Raw genomic sequence first — 20,799 nt, 5'->3', positions numbered from 1 at the left:
ATGGCCTACCACCTATTTTCACAGTCTGTACACTAAGGAAACATTTTATATTTTTATTTATTTATTTATTTATTTGAGATGGAGTCTCGCTCTGTTGCCCACGTTGGAGTGCAGTGGTGTGATCTCAGCTCACTGGGTTCAGGTGATTCTCCTGCCTCAGCCTCCCAAGTAGCTGGGACTACGGGCATGTGCCACCACATCCAGCTAATTTTTGTATTTTTGGTAGAGACGGGGTTTCACCATGTTGGCCAGGCTGGTCTCGAACTCCTGACCTTAGGTGATCTGCCTGCCTTGGCCTTTCAAAGTGCAGGGATTACAGGCATGAACCACTGTGCCTGGCCATATATTTTTAAATGATTGAAAAAAGTCAAATAATATTTTGTGATAGGTGAAAATTATATTACATTCAAATTTTATCATTTCATAAAAATAAAGTTTGATTGTAACATAGCCATGGTCATTCTTTTATGTTATCTGTGGCTGTTTGTGTGCTGCAAAGGCAAAGTTTAGTAGTTTCAATAGAGCTTATATGTGCTACTCTCATCTCTTCTCACTGCTGCTGAGTGCACTACTAATTGTGCTGACACACTAGACAGCATTTCAAGTACTATGTATATCACTCTACCAGGACCTTTTATTTATATTCATTGCATACTCATCATGCCAAAGCATGAAAAGAATAATAAAGTGCTTTTTAGATGGGAAAGCAGATAAATATTCCAGGTTCAAATTACAGTTCCAGCATCATCTTTTTAGACCTTGATGCAAATGCAAAGGAAATTTCCATATTTTGTAATCCACTTAACTATGCAATTGAGTTTCCATTAACCTTCAATTGGAATTGATTAATCTGCAGTGTAATGACGTGCTAAAAGGCAAACATCAAGAAAATAATCAAATATAATTTTATAAATACCTTGTGCTCTATAAAGTCATAGGTTTGTGGATATGTACCAGTATTGGCAGTATATATTTGTGCAAAAAGACATTTTCAAAGATGGGACATGTAAAATCTCATTACAGATCAGCATTAACATATAAACATTTGTAATTAATTTTCATGGTGGACAACACTAACTTCAAACCCCAACAAAGCAAAATGTTTTCCTTCCAAAAAGAATTTCATTCTTCTCATTAATAAATCTGTATTGCAAAACTGTACTCAGTTATATTTTGAGTTTTGTCAAAAAAACTTTGTAGAAGTTTGATTCCTTTCTTACTATGTAAGTACCTACATGACATGCTTGATTTTGCCTGTTGGCCCCAAAGCCTAAAATATTTGCTATGTGGTCCTTTACAGAAAATGTGCCAACTCCTGGTATAAATAATTAATTTGAGTTATCCCTTAATCTGATGCTAGTTTACTCTTATTCCTGGTTTACTTTTCCTTAGTTAGGATTCTTCTTTCTAATTTACTCTGAATCCAGTATTTCCCAAACTTACCTCATCGTAATAGTCACTGTTACTTGTTAAAAACATAGATTCCGGCCGGGCAAAGTGGTTCACGCATGTAATCCCAGCACTTTGGGAGGCCAAGGCGGGTGGATCACGAGGTAGGATATCGAGACCATCCTGGCTAAAATGGTGAAACCCCGTCTCTACTAAAAATACAAAAAAATTAGCTGGGCGTGGTGGCGGGCACCTGTAGCCCTAGCTACTTAGGAGGCTGAGGCAGGAGAATGGCATGAACCCAGGAGACGGAGCTTGCAGTGAGCCGAGATCGTGCCACTGCACTCCAGCCTGGGCGACAGAGCGAGGAGACTCCACCTCAAGAAAAAAACAAAACAAAAAACAACAAAAAAAACATAGATTCCATTCTGATTCAGCTAGGTGTTGTATTTATGATACAGGAAATTTGGGAAACAGTCTTAATACTGTGGGAACTCTTACAAGAATTTACCTCTGAGGCCTTAGCCTAGCAGTATATGAAATCCCCTCAATTAGTTTGTTCTGTTTTTTAATTGTTACTTTGTTCTCAGGCCTGTTATTAGTTCTGCTAATCTGTTAATCCCTCATCCCCACCCCCATCCCACAAGAGTAAAATATCTACCACCATCTGTTACTCAATTCTTAGGTGGACCTGAGTGAGAGGTAAAGTTTTCAACTTTTAAACTATACCTTGTTTTACACAAGTACAAACTTTAAATTGCCTATAACGGAATCTTTTATTTAGACAACAACAATATCTTTTCTTTTCTTTTCTTTTTTTTTTTTTTTTTTGAGATGGAGTCTCTGTCTCCCAGGGTGGAGTGCAATGGCACGATCTCAGCTCACTGCAACCTCCGCCTCCCAGGTTCACATGATTCTCCTGCCTCAGCCTCCCAAGTAGCTGGGATTACAGGGATGCACCACCATGCCTGGCTAATTTTTGTATTTTTAGTAGAGATGGGGTTTCATCATGTGGGCTAGTCTGGTCTCAAACTCCTGGCCTCAAGTAATTTGCTCGCCTTGGCTTCCCGAAAGTGTGTGAGCCACCACGCCCAGCCAAATACCATAATTTTTTATAGCTTTATTAAGTAGAATTTTTAATACTTTTTAGTAGTCCTTTTTTGGTGTTACATTTTCAGGTGGTTAGTTTTTAAATATGACATTGGGCCAATACCTTAGAGCTCTTTAGCTTTGCATTTCAAGCTTTAATGAAAAGTGCATCGTTGGCCGGGCGCAATGGATCATGCCTGTAATCCCAGCACTTTGGGGGGCCGAGGCAGGCAGATCATGAGGTTAGGAGATCGAGACCATCTGGCTAACATGGTGAAACCCCGTCTCTATTAAAAATGTGAAAAATTAGCTGGGCATGGTGGCAGGTGCCTATAGACCCAGCTACTCGGGAGACTGAGGCAGGAGAATCGCTTGAACCTGGGAGGCAGAGGTTGCAGTGAGCCAAGATCGCACAACTGCACTCCAGCCTAGGCGACAGAGCAAGATTCTGTCTCAAAAAAAAAAGAAGAAAAGAGCATTGTTTATTTTTCTTAAAATTACTTTTTGAAAATGTATCCCTTTATTATGTGAGGAAAAATCACTTAGACAAAATAAAAGATTAGGTTCTGTTTTGTATATTCTTGCTATTGCTTCTTTTGGAAACATTTAAATTATTAAACTTTTTTAAAAGGAGAGTAAATAAAATATAACAATGTAGTTTTTATTAATCTTTAATGACTAACAGGATCACATTTATAGAAGCATTATGTTACCATTCATTATTTTAAAGAATAAATCATGTGTGATTATAGATGTTATAGTCCATTTAGTACTCTTTTATAAGGGAAGCCCCGTCAGATGCTTTCTTTTTTTTGAGACGGAGTCTTTCTTTGTCTCCCAGACTGGAGTGCAGTGATGGAATATCGGCTCACTGCAACCTCTGCCTCCCGGGTTCAAGCGATTCTCCTGCCTCAGCCTCCCAAGTACTGGGACTACAGGCACATGCCACCACACCCAGCTAACTTTTGTATTTTTAGTAGAGACAGGGTTTCGCCATGTTAGCCAGGCTGGTCTCGAACTCTTGATCTCAGGTGATCTGCACTCCTCGGCCTCCCAAAGTGCTGGGATTATAAGTGTGAGCCACCGCGCCCAGCCTCAAATGCTTTCTAAATGTTTGACTTCTTTTTCTCGTTTCTTTCTCTTTGTATCTTAAGTTTTATCTTTTTCTCACTATATCAAATTACTCTCCCAGAGACCCCATTTAAAACAAGAATAGAAGGGGTTAACTGTGTATGTTTGGAGGATAATTATTTTCTTTCCTATTTTTTAAAGAATTTCTTTTCTGCATTTGAGTTTGATAGCATGATCAAAGCTGTCATCATTACCATTTTGTAAGTTAATAAGTTTATATTTCCTCACCTTGACATCTCATTTCTCTGATTTAGATGATCTAAATAAAGATCTATCTCCAAGCTTAGACAAAAGTCAGAGCTCTCCTTGAAGTTTTATTCTCAAAATTGTTGACAGTGATTACCCTATAGTGGTTATACAGTGTAGAAGCATGTGGGCCTTATTTTAAAATAGTCATATATTTATTCTATCCATGATGAATCATAAAACAAAAATGAAGGAAATTGTCAGAATATATTTCCAGCAGCATTAGTCATAAAAGTTTTAGAGTCACAGAAGGCAAAATTCTTTTTAAAGTATAAATAATTCTTATACTAGGAAGTTAGTAAAAATTTTTTACACTTATTAACCAGTGATAATTTTGCCACTTGTTTGTGAATAAGCGTATTTTATTTCCCAGCTTTAACATACACACAGGGGAAAGATCAAAACAAATCTCATTCTGCTACCAGAAGGCTGATGATCAGAAATCAGAAGTTGAGGGGAAAGTCCTTAGTAGTTTTAAAAGTCAGTTCATATCCTCTATGGAATGAGGGAAGATATAAATAAACAAACAGTTCTTCTTTCTGTGACTAGAAAAATGAATCCCTCCTAAAGATGAACTTCTCTTTTCCCTGTTCTTAGAGGATTTGTGGTCATAAGGGGAGAGCTTGACCATTCCAAATATCAGTCCCAGCAAATATTGCCTCATTTACTTAAAAAGGCTTGCATATAAAGTAAATGGCTTTGCTTTAGTTCATTTTTCCATGTTGGTTGTATTTGATATTATGTAAAAATAATCAGAATTATTCTCAGCATTGCTTATGAAAATCACAGTTTAAACAATTATTTCTTTTCTCAATGATTTATAGATGAAACCAGCTTGTATAAAAGCCCTTACTCGTATATTTAAAATATCTGATCAAGATAATGATGGTACTCTCAATGATGCTGAACTCAACTTCTTTCAGGTAATGGTCCTTTATTTCAGACATTTGCGTATCTTTTTTTTTTTTTTGCTGAAAGCTGTAAAATGTGTTAGCTTAAACAACAAGAACAGTATGTTATAAACATAAGTTTCTTTCTCATAAAACTATCTTTCACATCAACCTATATATGCCTAAACTCTCTTATGCCTAGGAATTGAGGGGATTCTGATAGCTTCATTTTATGGTATAAAGTGGGTGTGTTAAGGATGACTTGGAGTCTGAACTCTGAGTCATTTTGCTTTCTTGGTTTTGAATAACATAGCTACACAAAGAGCCCTGTGTTTTAGAAACAGGATGGAGGGAGTTGGGAATGTTTCTTTCTAAGTATGACATGTTTTACTTTTTTTTTTTTTTTTTTTTTTTTTTTTTTTGAGATAGAGTCTCGCTCTGTCACCCAGGCTGTAGTGCAATGGCGCGATCTCGGCTCACTGTAACCTCCGCCGCCTGGGTTCAAGCGATTCTCCTGCCTCAGCCTCCCAAGTAGCTAGGACTACAGGCATGCGCCACAACACCCAGCTAATTTTTGTATTTTTAGTAGAGACGGGGTTTCACCATGTTGGCCAGGGTGGACTCGATCTCCTCGTGATCCGCCTGCCTCAGCCTCCCAAAGTGCTGGGATTACATGCGTGAGCCACCGCACCCAGCCCATGTTTTACTTAAATAATACATTTAAAAAAGTGGTGACTATTCCTAATGTAGAATATGTTTCTTTGGTTGCAATTCGTGGATTTAATATTGCTTTATAGATTATCATTTTATATTATTTGTGGTTTTAACGCTGGTATGTTTTTAAATATGTTTTTATGTTTTTTGCTAGAGGATTTGTTTCAACACTCCATTAGCTCCTCAAGCTCTGGAGGATGTCAAGAATGTAGTCAGAAAACATATAAGTGATGGTGTGGCTGACAGTGGGTTGACCCTGAAAGGTGGGTAAATGGTATTTTTCCCCCTTTTGAAACTTAATATTTTCAAAATTTGGCAGAAGGTGAAAGTCTTTATTGCATTATTTATACTTTAAGGAAATGTTAATATTTACTAGTATGCCTAAAGTCTGATTTGGATATTTATGAGTTGGGAGGGACAGGCCATTGTTGGGGATTATCATCTTTACAATATTTACAATATTATATTTACAATATAAATTAGAGGTAGGGAAATTGGTTGGATCTCAAGGATACAGAGGTCCACCTGAGGGAAGGAGATATCTGGAACAAAAAAAAAGTATCTTAAAATTCTTCCTTCTCATAAACAGCCTTTAAGTAGTCATTATTTTTAGGGAATTTTGTCTATGAGTCAAATTTACCAGTATAGAATGTTCCCTGGAGAATATATTATAGAGGCACAGTGAAGTTAATGAGATTGAAAACCAGAATTTTCCATGACAAAAATAAGCTCAAAGATCTGTAGAACACTACTCTCATATAACTTTTGCATGTCAGTATATTCCTTGAGATGCAATGTTGGCCATTTCCTCTATTGCTCTCTCTTGCTGAGCTGGGTGTATATGTGAAACAATTCTGAAATCAGCTCTGTTTCATTGAGATACTTGTGAATTTTGTTTTGTTTTGAGCTTTACAATGCAAAGCTAGCATCCGTATGTTCATGAATCTGGTTCTTGCCATTATGTGACATGCTTTTCTCCTATGTGACTCTGTACGCTTTATTTACTAATTTACTTTATTTCAGGTTTTCTCTTTTTACACACACTTTTTATCCAGAGAGGGAGACACGAAACTACTTGGACTGTGCTTCGACGATTTGGTTATGATGATGACCTGGATTTGACACCTGAATATTTGTTCCCCCTGTATGTACCTTTGTTTTTTTTGTTGTTGTTGTTGTTTAATTTTTTATTGAGACAGGATCTCACTATGTTTCCCAGGCTGGTCTTGAACTCCTGAGTCAAGTGATCCTCCCACCTTGGCCTCCCAAATTGCTGTGATTACAGGCATTGAGCCATGCCCAGTCACCTTTGGTTTTGTAATGATTTTACTTGTTAAATATTTTTAAGGTTGATTTAGCACACATGGGGAGGTGGGCTTCAAGTTAATTGGGAATATTTTAGAATTATAGCAGAGCTTTATAGCAGGATTTCTCAACCTCAGCACTATTGGCATTTTGGACCAGAAAATTTTTTGTTGTGGATGTCCTGTGCAGTATAGGATCTTTACCACATCCATAGATGTCAGTGACACTTCCAGTTGTGACAACCAAAACTGTTGAGAAATTGCCGAATGTACCCTCTGAAGTGAAATTATCCCCAGTTGAGAACCACTGATTCCCTCATGGCTCAAACTTTTCCTCTTCTTGTGGAGACTACAAGTATCTTTTTTTGTTCATTTTACTGAGGAAGGAAAAATAAGATGCTAGACAACAAACTTGTTTTGGGAGTCAAGAGATCTCAGAAATATGTTGATTCACATTTTTCTTACATTGTTCTTCTCCCTCAGTTTTATAGCCTGTTCTTAGCTTAAGTTGAAGTAGGTATTTTCCTAAATGACTGGTCTATTTGTGGTTCTTTTTCTTTCTTTTTTTTTTTTTTTTTCAGACGGAGTCTCGCTCTGTCGCCCAGGCTGAAGTGCAGTGGCACGATCTTGGCTCACTGCAACCTCCCACCGCGTTTAAGCGATTCTTCTGTCTCAGCTTCCCGAGTAGCTGGGAGTACAGGTGCCCGCCACCATGCCCGGCTAATTTTTTGTATATTTAGTAGAGAAGGGGTTTCACCGTGTTAACCAGAATGGTCTCGATCTCCTGACCTCGTGATCCACCCGCCTCAGCCTCCCAAAGTGCTGGGATTACAGGCGTGAGCCACTGCACCCGGCCTTTTTTTTTTTTCCTAAGAGACAAGGTCTCATTTTGGCTAGCTCACTGCAACCTCAAACTCCATGGCTCAAGCAGTCCTCCCACCTGACCTTCCCAAATAGCTGGGACTATGGTGTGCAACACAATGCCTGGCTTTTTTTTCTTTCTTTCTTTGTTTTCTTTTTCTTTGTAGAAAAGCGGTCTCACTATATTTCCTAGGCTGATCTTGAACTCCTGGCCTCAAATGATCTTCTTGCCTCAGCCTCCTAAGGTGCTGCAATTACAGACATGAGCCACCATGGCTGGCCAGTTATTTTCCTTTGATAATGCTGTGTTTAAGTTCTGTTTGTTTAAAAATGGACCCAGTGTCATCCCCAAACAAGAGACCGCCTTGTTGCAGGATCCTTCTTCTATACCCCAGGGAAGCGAGCTTTTCAGGGATGGTGACTTCCCAGGATCTGGCCTCAGAGTTTTCAATCATTCTTCATTTTTTCATTGGTACATTACCTTCATAGTGCTCTTTTATTTTAGCATAGCACCTTCAGCTGTCTATGTAATGGTTCAGAAAGACTGTTGCTTTTTACTTCTCCGTTATTGAGGAAGCAAAGTTCTTTCTGATTAGATTCCTAGTCCATTAATCAGTTCTAAATTGAAACTTCCTTTGACTAAGTTACTAAATCTTGGCTCAAGTTAATTTCCTAGATTTTTCAATAAATATATACTAAATGAATGAATTTGTTATAGGACTCTCTCATAAGGTTTTCTTTTCTGTGTCATTTATGTGAATAGATGAATTCTATGGGGGGTTGCTTATTGCTTTCTTAAGTATGACAGTTAGGAAATTCCATGTCTTGTCGCATTGTGGCTTACACTGATCATCTCTTTCAGTTTTTTTTAATCCTCTTTGCCTTTAATTTTCTGCAAAATAACTCCCTGGAGCTACTACACGAATATCTCTATCCTTATGAAACCCTCTGCGTCTATCCTTCACATTACTGCTAGAGTAGTGGATAAATAAATAAAAATTTGGCTCTGTCACTTCCCTTCAAGACACAGGATAAAACCCAAGCTGCTGCTTTTTTTTTTTTTTTTGAGACAGGGTCTTGCTCTGTCTGTCATTCAGGCTAGAATGCAGTGGTGTGACATGATCACAGCTCACTGTGGCCTTGGCCTCCTGGGCCCAAGCAATCATCCCACTTCAGCCTGCCAAGTAGCTGGGACTACAGGCACATGGCCACCATTCCCAGATAATTTTTAAATTTTTTGTAGAGATGAGGTCTCCCTTTGTTGCCCAGGCTGGTTTCTGTCTTCCAGGCTCAAGAAATCCTCCCGCATTGACCTCCTAAAGTGCTGGGATTACAAGCATTAGCCACCACACCTGGTCTAAAATCCAAGCTTCTTAACATGGTTTGCAAGGTCATTCATGATCTGTTCTCCTCATGCACACTCCCTGCCTTCATTCTGGAAGTCAATACCAAACTATTTGTTGTCCACCAAGCATATGTTCTTTTCTACACCAGGCTTTTGTCCATGCTATTTTCACCTCTCTCCCTCTCGCCCCCACCTAATTAATGCCTCTCATCCTTCAAGTCTCAGTTCAGATGACAATGTTTCTCAGCAGTGTTGAGGTTTTCCCAGTCCCCAGGCCAGAGATGTTCCTTTTCATGTGGCTCCCTAGCATCCTTGGCTTGCACATTCTTAGCTCCTGCCTCATTCTGTTGAAATGTCTTTGGGGACCGGGTGCGGTGGCTCACGCCTGTAATCCCAGCACTTTGGGAGGCTGAGGCGGGTGAATCACGAGGTCAGGAGTTCGAGACCAGCCTGGCCAACATGGCGAAACCCCATCTCTACTAAAAATACAAAAAATTAGCTGAGTGTAGTGGTGGGCACCTGTAATCCCAGCTATTCGGGAGGCTGAGGCAGGAGAATCGCTTGAACCTGGAAGGTGGAGGTTGCAGTGAGCCGAGATCGCACCATTGCACTCCAGCCCTGGCGACAGAGTGAGACTCCATCTCAAAAAAAAAAAAAAGAAATGTCTTTGTGGTCCACCTCCCACTTGTTTGTGGTTCCTTAGAAGTGGGGAGCCTGTCTCATTTTTGTCTCCCTAGTACCTAGCTCAGTACATTTGCTTTTTTTTTGAGATGGAGTCTCGCTCTGTCACCCAGGCTGGAGTGCAGTGGCACAATCTTGGCTCGCTGCAACCTCCGTCTCCTGGGTTCAATCACTTCTCCTGCCTCAGCTTCCCGAGTAGCTGGGATTACAGGTGCATGCCACCACACCCAGCTAATTTTCTTTTTTCTTCTTTTTTCTTTTTTTTTGTTTTGAGATGGAGTCTCGCTCTGTCGCCCAGGCTGGAGTGCAGTGGCGTGATCTCGACTCACTGCATGCTCCGCCTCCCAGGTTCACCGACATTCTCCTACCTCAGCCTCCCGAGTAGCTGGGACTACAGGCGTCCACCACCACACCCAGCTAAATTTTTTTTGTATTTTTAGTAGAGACGGGGTTTCACCGTGTTGTCCAGGATGGTCTCAATCTCCTGACCTCGTGATCTGCCCGCCTCGGCCTCCCAAAGTACTGGGATTACAGGCGTGAGCCACCGTGCCTGGCCACACCCGGCTAATTTTCATATTTTTAGTAGAGACGGGGTTTTACCATGTTGGCCAGGCTGGTCTCGAACTCCTGACCTCAAATGATCCACCTGCCACAGCCTCCCAAAGTACTGGGATTACAGGCGTGAGCCACCACGCCCAGCCAGTACATTTGGTTTTTGTTTGTTTTTATGTTTGTTTGTTTGAGACAGGGTCTCATTCTGTCACCCAGGCTAGAGTGCAGTGGTGCAAACACGGCTCACTGCATCCTTAACCTCCCGGGCTTAACCTGTCCTCCTGCCTCAGCCTACCCAGTAGCTGGGACTACAAGCATGTGCCACCATGCCTAGTTAATTTGTAAAATTTTTTGTAGAGATGGAGTTCACTTTGTTGCCCAGGCTGGTCTTGAACTCCTGGGCTCAAGTGATCCTCCTTGCCTCGGTCTCCCAAAGTGCTGGGATTACAGGCATGAGTCACCATGTCCAGCACTCAGTGCATTTGGTTAATGTTTATTAAACAGAATTTAGGGTGGGTCCAAAAGGTCAAGTCAGGTAGAAATAACTTCTCTTTGCATCATTTTCAACTCATTACAATATTGGAATTAATATGAAGCTCATAAGTATGATTTAAAATTTGTAGGAAGAACAAACCCATGACAGGTAAATCAGTATTATTTGTAAATTTTTTATATTAACCTGCTTTTCTGATATTTAAGAAAATGGGCCTGGTACAGTGGCTTATGCCTATAATCCCAACACTTACTGGGAAGTCAAGGTGGGTGGATTGCTTGAGCCCAGGAGTTTGAGCCAGCCTGGGCAACATGGTGAGACCCCATCTCTACAAAAATACAAAAATTAGCCAGGCATGGTAGTGTGTGCCTGTGGTCCCAGCTACTCAAGAGGCTGAGATGGGTAGATTGATTGAGCCCAGGAGGTCGAGACTGCAGTGAGCTGTGATCGTTGCCACTGCACTGTAGCCTGGGCAACAGAGTGAGACCCTGTCTGAATTTAAAAAAGAGAAAAAAAGAAAATGTTGTTACTTTGGAACGAGCATTATTATGACTCTTCTGAAGAGTGCCAAAATCACTCCAGAGAGTTTCCTTGGGAAAGTCTAAATGATACCAAGTGAAGATATTCTTGTAAATGGTGTTACCTCACAAAAGACGTTGCAATTTTATATTAATTTCTTAAATTTTAACATTTGATTAATGATTTATTTTACTCTTGAATTTTTTCAACAGGCTGAAAATACCTCCTGATTGCACTACTGAATTAAATCATCATGCATATTTGTTTCTCCAAAGCACCTTTGACAAGCATGATTTGGTAAGCCTTTAGCTGTAATTTTCCATAATATATAGTAAAACATTTTTCTATGGATGATATAACTCTGTTCTCTGAGCTATGGGATGTGTATGTTACATAGCCAAAAACTGCTTAACCTCTCTAAGTTAAATTCGCAAAAATATTTTCTGCTGTTTACCTTTGTTGTTTTCTCAAGATGAAAATGTCTAATTTCTAATAGACTCACTTATAAGTTTTCTTACATACATGTGAGGAATTTTCTTGATAAAATGTAAAATTTGTTGTCATTTATTAAGTAGTTTTAAAAAGCATAGCTTTACTAGACTGGGGGGCTTTTGAGTTGGGAATTATTATCTTAGATATCTAAACATTCTGTATCCTTGTGTTTCTTCAGGATAGAGACTGTGCTTTGTCACCTGATGAGCTTAAAGATTTATTTAAAGTTTTCCCTTACATACCTTGGGGGCCAGATGTGAATAACACAGTTTGTACCAATGAAAGAGGCTGGATAACCTACCAGGGATTCCTTTCCCAGTGGACGTGAGTATAGAGCTCACCTCTTTCCTCTAGAGTTACAAATAGTTTAAAATTATGGTGTATTACATTTGTCACTTTGTAAGCTTGTGAGGCATTATGAAATTCTTCAATCATAATTGCCTCTAAGCAAGATTAGCTGCTGATATCTCTAAGATGAACTATAAATGTTCTGTAAATTTATCAGGAAGGGATTGTTTTCTTTTGAATGATGTATAGGGAAAAAGTAGTAAGTCTTTGAAAATTGAACTACATTTTAGCACTTTTTTGTTTGATTAAGGGAATTGGAAATGTCATTGCTGTTGCACAATTCTTACTCTTTCAGAATATGGGGTGAAGCATATTTTACTTGACACTGAAGACTCTGTTTTTTTGTTATTGTTTGTTTTTAATGAACTCTTTTTTTTTTTTTTGAGATGGAGTCTCACTCTGTTGCCCAGGCTGGAGTGTAGTGGCGTGATCTTGGCTCACTGCAACTCTGCCTCCCGGGTTCAAGCCATTCTCCTGCCTCAGCCATGAGGTTCTTTCACTCAGCACATTGTGGACATTTTTCTGTATCAATAAGTATACTTTTATATATCTTAATGTTAAATAATGTGTCACAATATGGATGTCCTATAACTTATTTAACTATCCCATAATTATATATTTTTATCATTTTTGGGTTTTTTTCTACTATCACTAGTATTCTGGTGAGGTCTGTTGTAGTTCAGTCTTCAGGTATAGCCTAAGGAGGTTGTTTTTTTTTGGTTTGTTTTTAACTCGGAAGGTAGATCGCATAAAATATCCCCACTCTATCTAGATTTTACCAGCCACTCACCGCTTATGTTTGTAAGCTTAGTGTTTCTGGGCAGATGGAGTAGAGAGAGGAATTACCCACCATCTTGCATTCTTCTCCCTTTCTTCTCTGCATTAAGAATGGCAGTGTAGGGCCAGGCAGCGTGGCTCATGCCTATAATCCTAGCACTTTGGGAGGCCAAGGTGGATGGATCACTTGAGCTCAGGAGTTCGAGACCAGCCTAAGCAACATGGCGAAACCCTGTCTCTACTAAAACATTTTTTTAAATTAAAAAAAAAATTAGCCAGGCTTGGGGGCACATGCCTGTAGTCCCAGATACTTGGGGAGCTGACGCAGGAAGATCACTTGCACCCAGGGGTTCAAGGCTACAGTGAGCCATGTTTGTGCCATTGCACTCTAGCATGGATGACAAAGTAAGGCCCTATCTTTCAAAAAAAAAAAAAAAAGAATGGCAGTGTAAGAAAAACTATGGTTGGGCACATAGGAAATTAAAGTAGTCTAGACAAAAATTATCTAGGTCTGGTGCATAAAGTTTTTTTAGCTATTGGCTTTTTTTTTCCCATAAATATTCGTTTAGGAACTTTTCACATTTTAAACTCTTTTCTTTCATAGGCTCACGACTTATTTAGATGTACAGCGGTGCCTGGAGTATTTGGGCTATCTAGGCTATTCAATATTGACTGAGCAAGAGTCTCAAGCTTCAGCTATTACAGGTAAGTATCTAGATACTGTTCAGCTCATGATTAGAGATATTTTTTAAGACTCCATTTTCAAATGTAACAAAGAGTAAGAATACATTAGTCTTCCATCTACACTCTATTAGTTTTCCTTGTGATCAGATCATTTCTTTTGTGTTGAGGTGCTTGATTTTATTGTTTATGAAAAGAAAGAAAGTAGAGACTTTTCTTCAAGTCTACTCCCTGGGGTTACTCCACTGATGAAAATGAGGAAGAGCTGTGGGCATTAAAGGATTTACCAGTTGATCTTGCATTTTAATTTTCTTTAAACATTAAAAAAATGCGTATTAACTGTTTTCTGTATTAATACAGCTTTCACAAATCTTGTAAGCCAGGCATTCTTGCCAAGCAATGTGCACCACTTAAAGTAAACCATATGTATGGAAATAGCAAGTTAAGGAACTGATCATTTCAAGAGTTTCTTATATCCCTGTTGGTGGAAAATCTGCCATATCTTACGGGAAGCCCTAGCACAAGAAGACAGCCTTTCTTAAATTGACAGAGCAGGTACCCTTTAAAATACTTAACCAATTAGACAGTATTTAATTCAACACCAGAGAATAAGAAAACAGTCACTAGCCAGCCATGAGGTTCTTTCACTCAGCACATTGTGGACATTTTTCTGTATCAATAGGTATACTTTTATATATCTTAATGTTAAATAATGTGTCACAATATGGATGTTCTATAACTTATTTAACTATCCCATAATTATATATTTTTATCATTTTCGGTTTTTTTTCTACTATCACTAGTATCTCTGGTGAGGTCTGTTGTAGTTCAGTCTTCAGGTATAGCCTAAGGAGGTTGTTTTTGTTTGTTTGTTTGTTTGTTTGTTTGAGATGGAGTCTCTCTCTATCACCAGGCTGGAGTGCAGTGATGAGATCTCAACTCACTGCAACCTCCGCCTCCTGGGTTCAAGCGATTCAGCTGCCTCAGCCTCCCAAGTAGCTGGGACTACAGGCATGCACCACCATGCCCAGCTAATTTTTGTATTTTTAGTAGAGATGGGGTTTCACTATGTTGGCCAGGATGGTCTCAATCTCTTGACCTTGTGATCTGCCCCCGTTGGCCTCCCACAGTTCTGGGATTACAGGCATGAGCCACTGCACCCGGCTCTAAGGAGGTCTCTTTATCTCAGGAAGGGATGCCTGCTGTCCCGATGATACAGCATTGTTTTCTGGCGTGCCTCTTTTACAGTTTACGTTTGAAAGGATGGCTAACCCCAAAGTGTGTGTCCCTTTCCATTTTATGGATCCAGCTCCAAGAGAGTGCCGATTTGAAATAGCATCTTTTAGTTTATAATATGTGACAGTTTATCACAGAAAAAATTAGATGGAATATAATGTTGGCTATATTCTTAGTAATTTTCATTCATTTATAGGATATTTTCCTTATGAAAATATACTATTTTATGATGAAATAAATGTTTGGTTACTCGAAATTCACATTCCAGTCAACTTTCAGAAATGCATTTTTTCCACTAACTGGGGCCCTTCTGCATTCTGTGTACTTCATTCACATACAGCTTGACTGTTGTACAATATGTTTGTTTATAGATCAGCTACTTCATAAAAATAATAAGCAGCAATGCCCTATTTTGCAAAAGGTGGAATGGAGGCTCAGTGAATCTAAGTGGTACATGTTTAGTGGATTTTTTTATTATTATTATTTTTAGTGACAAGAGATAAAAAGATAGACCTGCAGAAAAAACAAACTCAAAGAAATGTGTTCAGATGTAATGTAATTGGAGTGAAAAACTGTGGGAAAAGTGGAGTTCTTCAGGCTCTTCTTGGAAGAAACTTAATGGTGAGAGTTCTCGTAAAATACAATTTTATCCAACAAATTTTTATAGTTACAAGTTTACATAATGTTTTCATAGCCATTGACCTTTTTAGATAATTATTAGAACTCAATGGCCTGTATTAGTCAAGTACAGTCTAAATGTAACAGTAATCCTGTTGAACTGTCTTTGTTTCATTGATATTAGCTATCATTTGTCTTTTTTTAACCAGTGTTTAAATGGGCATTAAATGACTACAGATGTGAAAGCACCTAACACAGTCCTTGGCATGAAGTAAATGCACAGTAAATATTTTGAATTGAATATTGATATCTAGTTCTTACTACTCCCTTGAGTAAGAAGAAGAAGACATATTTCTTTTCTTCTTCTTCTTCTTCTTTTTTTTTTTTTTTTTTTTTTTTGAGGTAAGGCATTGCTCTGTTGCCCAGGCTGGAGTTCAGTGACATGATCATGGCTCACTGCAGCCTCAACCACCTGGGCTTAGGTGATCCTCCCACCTCAGCCCCTGGAGCAGCTGGGACCACAGGCGTGAACCACCAGGCCCAGCTAATTTTTGTATTTTTAGTAGAGATGGGGTTTCGCCATGTTGCCCAGGCTGGTCTTGAACTACTTGGCCTCCCAAAGTGCTGGGATTACAGGCATGTGCCACCACACCCTGCCAACATATTTCTAGATGGGTATTAATCTCGATCAGACCAAATTATGGTATAATGAAGATTGCCAGCAGGTGGCTCTAGAATATACTTTCAGTAATATGGATAGTTTCCTTCCTTTTTAGCTACTGCTTGTACTTTATGCAGAACAAATACATCTTTTATTTTAGGTCTTAAGAACTAAGAAACATAAAATCAATATCTCCTTTGTACTGATAAATAGTACACAGTGTAGGGAAGAATGCCCCTTTATTTATAACACACCTGCACATATACACAGAGGTGTTTGTATATTGTTGAAAACTAGTTACTGCAGATATTGAGATTTTCGGTTCTGTTTTCAGAGGCAGAAGAAAATTCGTGAAGATCATAAATCCTACTATGCGATTAACACTGTTTATGTATATGGACAAGAGAAATACTTGTTGGTAAGAAATTCTGTGGCATACAAAAATTACTAATTATTGGGTACATTTTTAAATGACTCTTTGAAAACAAATTGGCTTCAATTGAATGACTCTATGTAGAACTTGTGTGTGATTTTTTTTTTTTATTTAATTTTTTTTAGAGACACGGTCTCACTATGTTGCCCTGGCGAGCTCTTGGGCTCGAGGGATCTCCCACTTCAGCCTCCCAAGGAGCTGGGACTGCAGGCATGTGCCACCATGCCAAGCTTGATTTTATTTTTTTTCATCTGGTTTATTCATTAGAATTTTAAGTCTTTTGGCTAGGCGTGGTGGCTCACACCTGTAATCCCAGCACTTTTGGAGGCCAAGGCAGGCGGATCACCTGAGGTCGGGAGTTTGAGACCAGCCTGACCAACATGGAGAAACCCCGTCTCTACTAAAAATAAAAATTAGCTGGGCATGGTGGTTCATGCCTGTAATCCCAGCTACTCGGGAGGCTGAGGCAGGAGAATCGCTTGAACCCAGGAGGTGGAGGTTGTGGTGAGCCAAGATAACGCCTGCCTGGGCAACAAGAGCGAAACTCCATCTCCAGAAAAAAAAAAAAAGAATTTTAAGTCTTTTTATCATGTGATGATTACATAGGTTTAGATATAAATAAAAATTCATCATTTAAAAAAATTTTAAAAAAATTAAGTTGGTACACTTAATTGTATGTTAGCTATACCACAATAAGAAAGTTGAAAAAAATGGGTCAGGCATGGTGGCTCACGCCTGTAATCCCAACACTTTGGGAGGCTGAGTCAGGTGGATCACCTGAGGTCAGGAGTTCGAGACCAGCCTGGCCAACATAGTGAAACCCTGTCTACTAAAAGTACAAAAATTAGCTGGGCGTGGTGGCACGTGCCTGTAATCCCAGGTACTTAGGAGGCTGAGGCAGGAGAATCACTTGAACCTGGGAGGCGGAGGTTGTAGTGAGCCAAGATTGTGCCACTGCACTCCAGCCTGGGCAACAAAGTGAGACTCCGTCTCAAAAAAAAAAAAAAAGTCGAAAAAACTGAACTCCCCTTTTACTTTCTTCTACTTCTTTTTTTTTTTTTAAATTTTACTTTAAGTTCTGGGATACATGTGCAGGTTTGTTGCATAGGTCAACCCATCATCTAGGTTTTAAGACCCGCATGCATTAGGTATTTGTCCTAATGCTCTCCCTCCCCTTGCCCCTCACCCCCTGACAGGCCCTTGTGTGTGATGTTCCCCTCCCTATGTCCATGTGTTCTCATTGTTCAACTCCCACACTTATGAGTGAGAACATGCAGTGTTTGGTTTTCTGTTCCTGTATTAGTTTGCTGAGAATGACGGCTTCCAGTTTCATCCATGTCCCTGCAAAGGACATGAACTCATTCTTTATTTATGGCTGCATACTTCTATTTTTTTAAAAAAATATTTCCTGTACTATTGACTAGAAATTAATATGAAAACCCTGCTAGTGCTTGGTAGTTTATCTGTAATCTGAATCAAGTTTATTTAGCAGGGAAGGGAGTATTTAACAAATATGTTAGCCTTAAAAATGTATAGGCTACTCTAGGCACACTGCCTATGGGTTAGCCCTGCTCTGCAAGGAGCAATAAAATCAAACAAACAATAAAAAAAAGTACAAAAGAAGGGCTGAAAAGACACTATGAAATACAGTAGAAGGAGGGTTACATGGGCCAGATGTGGTGGCTCACGCCTCTAATCCCAGCACTTTGGGAGGCCGAGGCGGGTGGATCACCCTAGCCTGACCAACGTGGAGAAACCCTGTCCCGGGCTGGTCTCAAACTCCTGGGCTCAAGCGATCTGCCCACCTCAGTCTCCCAAAGTGCTGGGATTACAGGTGTGAGCCACAGTGCCCACCCCTGAATTTTACTCTTGTTGGAGATCATTATAGCATAGATGGAATATTTAAGAAATTTTATAATAAGCACCGAAGAGTGGCAGTGAAACAGAACAAAAATGACCTTACTGTAAAGAGTCATTTGCTTTTTGTTTTTGATTAGTGGGGAGAAAAGGTGGTGTGGTAGAAAGAAAATAGATTTGAGAATCATATCTGAGTTTAAATTTTGATTTGATAACTTCTTAGATGTGTACCATGGGCAGCTGACTTAATCTTTCTAGCCCGTCTCCTTATCTGCAGAATGTAAACAATGCATGTAGAGGGCCTGCCCCCACACATTAGTCACTTACTAATACTATCTTCCATAGAATCTTTTTTTTTTTTTTTTTTTTTGAGACAAGGTTTCACTTTTGTCACCCAGGCTGGAATGCAGCGGCGTGATCTCGGCTCACTGTAACCTCTGCTTTCCAGGCTCAAGCGATTCTCCTGCCTTAGCCTCCCCAGTAGCTGGGACTACAGGCACACGTCACTGCACCTGGCTAAGCTTCCACAGAATCTTAATCACCATTTTTAGTCTGCAGAATCAGAAGATGCTTATTTGTCTATACTTTCTTTTTTTTTTGAGACTGAGTCTTGCTCTGTCGCCCAGGCTGGAGTGCAGTGGCGCAATCTCTGCTCACTGCGAGCTCCGCCTCCCGGGTTCATGCCTTTCTCCTGCCTCAGCCTCCCTAGTAGCTGGGACTACAGGCACCCGCCACCACACCTGGCTAATTTGTTTTGTATTTTTAGTATAGGCAGGGTTTCACTATGTTGGCCATGCTGGTCTCGAACTCCTGACCTTGTGATCCGCCCGCCTCGGCCTCCAAAGTGCTGGGATTACAAGCGTGAGCCACCGCGCCCAGCCTTGTCTATACTTTCTACTTTTAAAACTGGCCTGAAAAGTTATGCTTAACCAGTACTTTTAAACTTAGGAAGTCCAGGGAAGGAAGTAATAAGCTATCATGACTTAATATATCAATATTATGATACTTATATTTTTCATTATCTTTTTCTTTTACAAGTTGCATGATATCTCAGAATCGGAATTTCTAACTGAAGCTGAGATCATTTGTGATGTTGTGTGCCTGGTATATGATGTCAGCAATCCCAAATCCTTTGAATACTGTGCCAGGATTTTTAAGGTTTGTTGCTCCTACAGACTATGACTGAATGTAACTTCATATGGACTTTTTATGGAATTGCAGTGTGGTGTTTCCTAACCACAAAAATGCAACAAAATCATGTGTATTTTAAAAATACATACATCTTTACCCTATTCCTGAAGGTTCTGGTTTTGTTCTAAAGTGGTAGAGTCTCAGACATACATATTTCTGAAAGTTTTCGACATGTGATTGTGAGGTGCATTCCTGATTGAGAACTTTTACGTTAATGCAAGCTCTACCTGGCTGTTAAAAGTTACATATGTCTGCCTTCTCTCTGATGAAAAAAAAGAGTAGTACATATGGATTATATATTGCCAAATATACCAAGAATAACAGCCAGAGGAAAGGGATAAATCTGAAGCTTAGAAAGTCTATCAGTCACTTAGGGATTATCAATAAGATTCAATAGGAGTAAAAAGCTATATGTACAAAGGTGTTTATTCTAGCATTGTTTTTAATAGGAAAAAACTGGAAATAATCAAGATGGCTAACAATGGACGATGATTTACTGAAGTAAGATAAAATAATCTAGTGGAATGTTAGGCAATATTTAAATTAAAAAATAAAAACAATAAATGTAAAATTAAAAATAGTTTTGAATTCTGAAGAATATGGAGGACACAGTATTACATTTTTAAGTGGTTATGTCCAGCATGACTGCGACTGTACAAACACACATAAAAATGCATGTGCTCAAGGACTAGAGGTGATATTAAAAAATGAAAGTAGTTTTTATAAAAGAATTTAGGTGGATTTCTTTATACTTCAAAATATGTGTGTTTAATGTGTGTTTTTAATTACATGTATTTTTTTAATTGTAATAAATCTAAGGAATCAGTATAGGTCTGTTTTGTCATCAGCATTGGAAAAGTGATCTGGATCTTATTTATTATATGAGATTTACCTAGACCACTGCCAATCTTTGCCTTTTGGTTCACTTTTTTGCTTTGAAACTACTGTTGCTTTGCCCATCTGGAGGAAATGCTCGGTTCACATTTAATTAAATAGTAATTTTTGAACTTGTTATCAGATTTTGATTTCATTTTTTATTCCATAGCAACACTTTATGGACAGCAGAATACCTTGCTTAATCGTAGCTGCAAAGTCAGACCTGCATGAAGTTAAACAAGAATACAGTATTTCACCTACTGATTTCTGCAGGAAACACAAAATGCCTCCACCACAAGCCTTCACTTGCAATACTGCTGATGCCCCCAGTAAGGATATCTTTGTTAAACTGACAACAATGGCCATGTATCCGTAAGTACTTGCTGTCTTCATTTTCATGTTGCATGGTTCATAA

General features: G+C 39.2%; 1 protein-coding gene across 25 annotated transcripts in view; it reads left to right on the top strand.

The window, feature by feature from the left end:
- Positions 1-20,799, top strand: part of RHOT1 (ras homolog family member T1) — a 110,854-nt gene that overhangs the window by 44,896 nt on the left and 45,159 nt on the right. For 19 of the 25 annotated variants that reach the window (XR_008621647.2, XR_004667205.3, XM_055101305.2 and 16 more), the window contains 10 exons: positions 4,680-4,778; positions 5,614-5,722; positions 6,483-6,603; positions 11,427-11,511; positions 11,885-12,030; positions 13,436-13,536; positions 15,239-15,369; positions 16,362-16,445; positions 19,356-19,475; positions 20,554-20,756. Coding sequence is in view for 23 of the 25 variants with exons in the window: in XM_055101305.2 (XP_054957280.1) it covers positions 4,680-4,778; positions 5,614-5,722; positions 6,483-6,603; positions 11,427-11,511; positions 11,885-12,030; positions 13,436-13,536; positions 15,239-15,369; positions 16,362-16,445; positions 19,356-19,475; positions 20,554-20,756 (1,199 nt within the window). In the remaining 2 variants the exon portion in view is untranslated. The remainder of the gene's footprint in view (positions 1-4,679; positions 4,779-5,613; positions 5,723-6,482; positions 6,604-11,426; positions 11,512-11,884; positions 12,031-13,435; positions 13,537-15,238; positions 15,370-16,361; positions 16,446-19,355; positions 19,476-20,553; positions 20,757-20,799) is intronic. The other 6 variants (XM_063599136.1, XM_063599131.1, XM_063599137.1 and 3 more) reach the window with 1 other exon arrangement.

Source organism: Pan paniscus, chromosome 19 (assembly GCF_029289425.2).
Source record: "Pan paniscus chromosome 19, NHGRI_mPanPan1-v2.0_pri, whole genome shotgun sequence".
Taxonomy (NCBI): Eukaryota; Metazoa; Chordata; class Mammalia; order Primates; family Hominidae; genus Pan; species Pan paniscus.
This window is presented reverse-complemented; position numbering and strand designations above follow the sequence as displayed.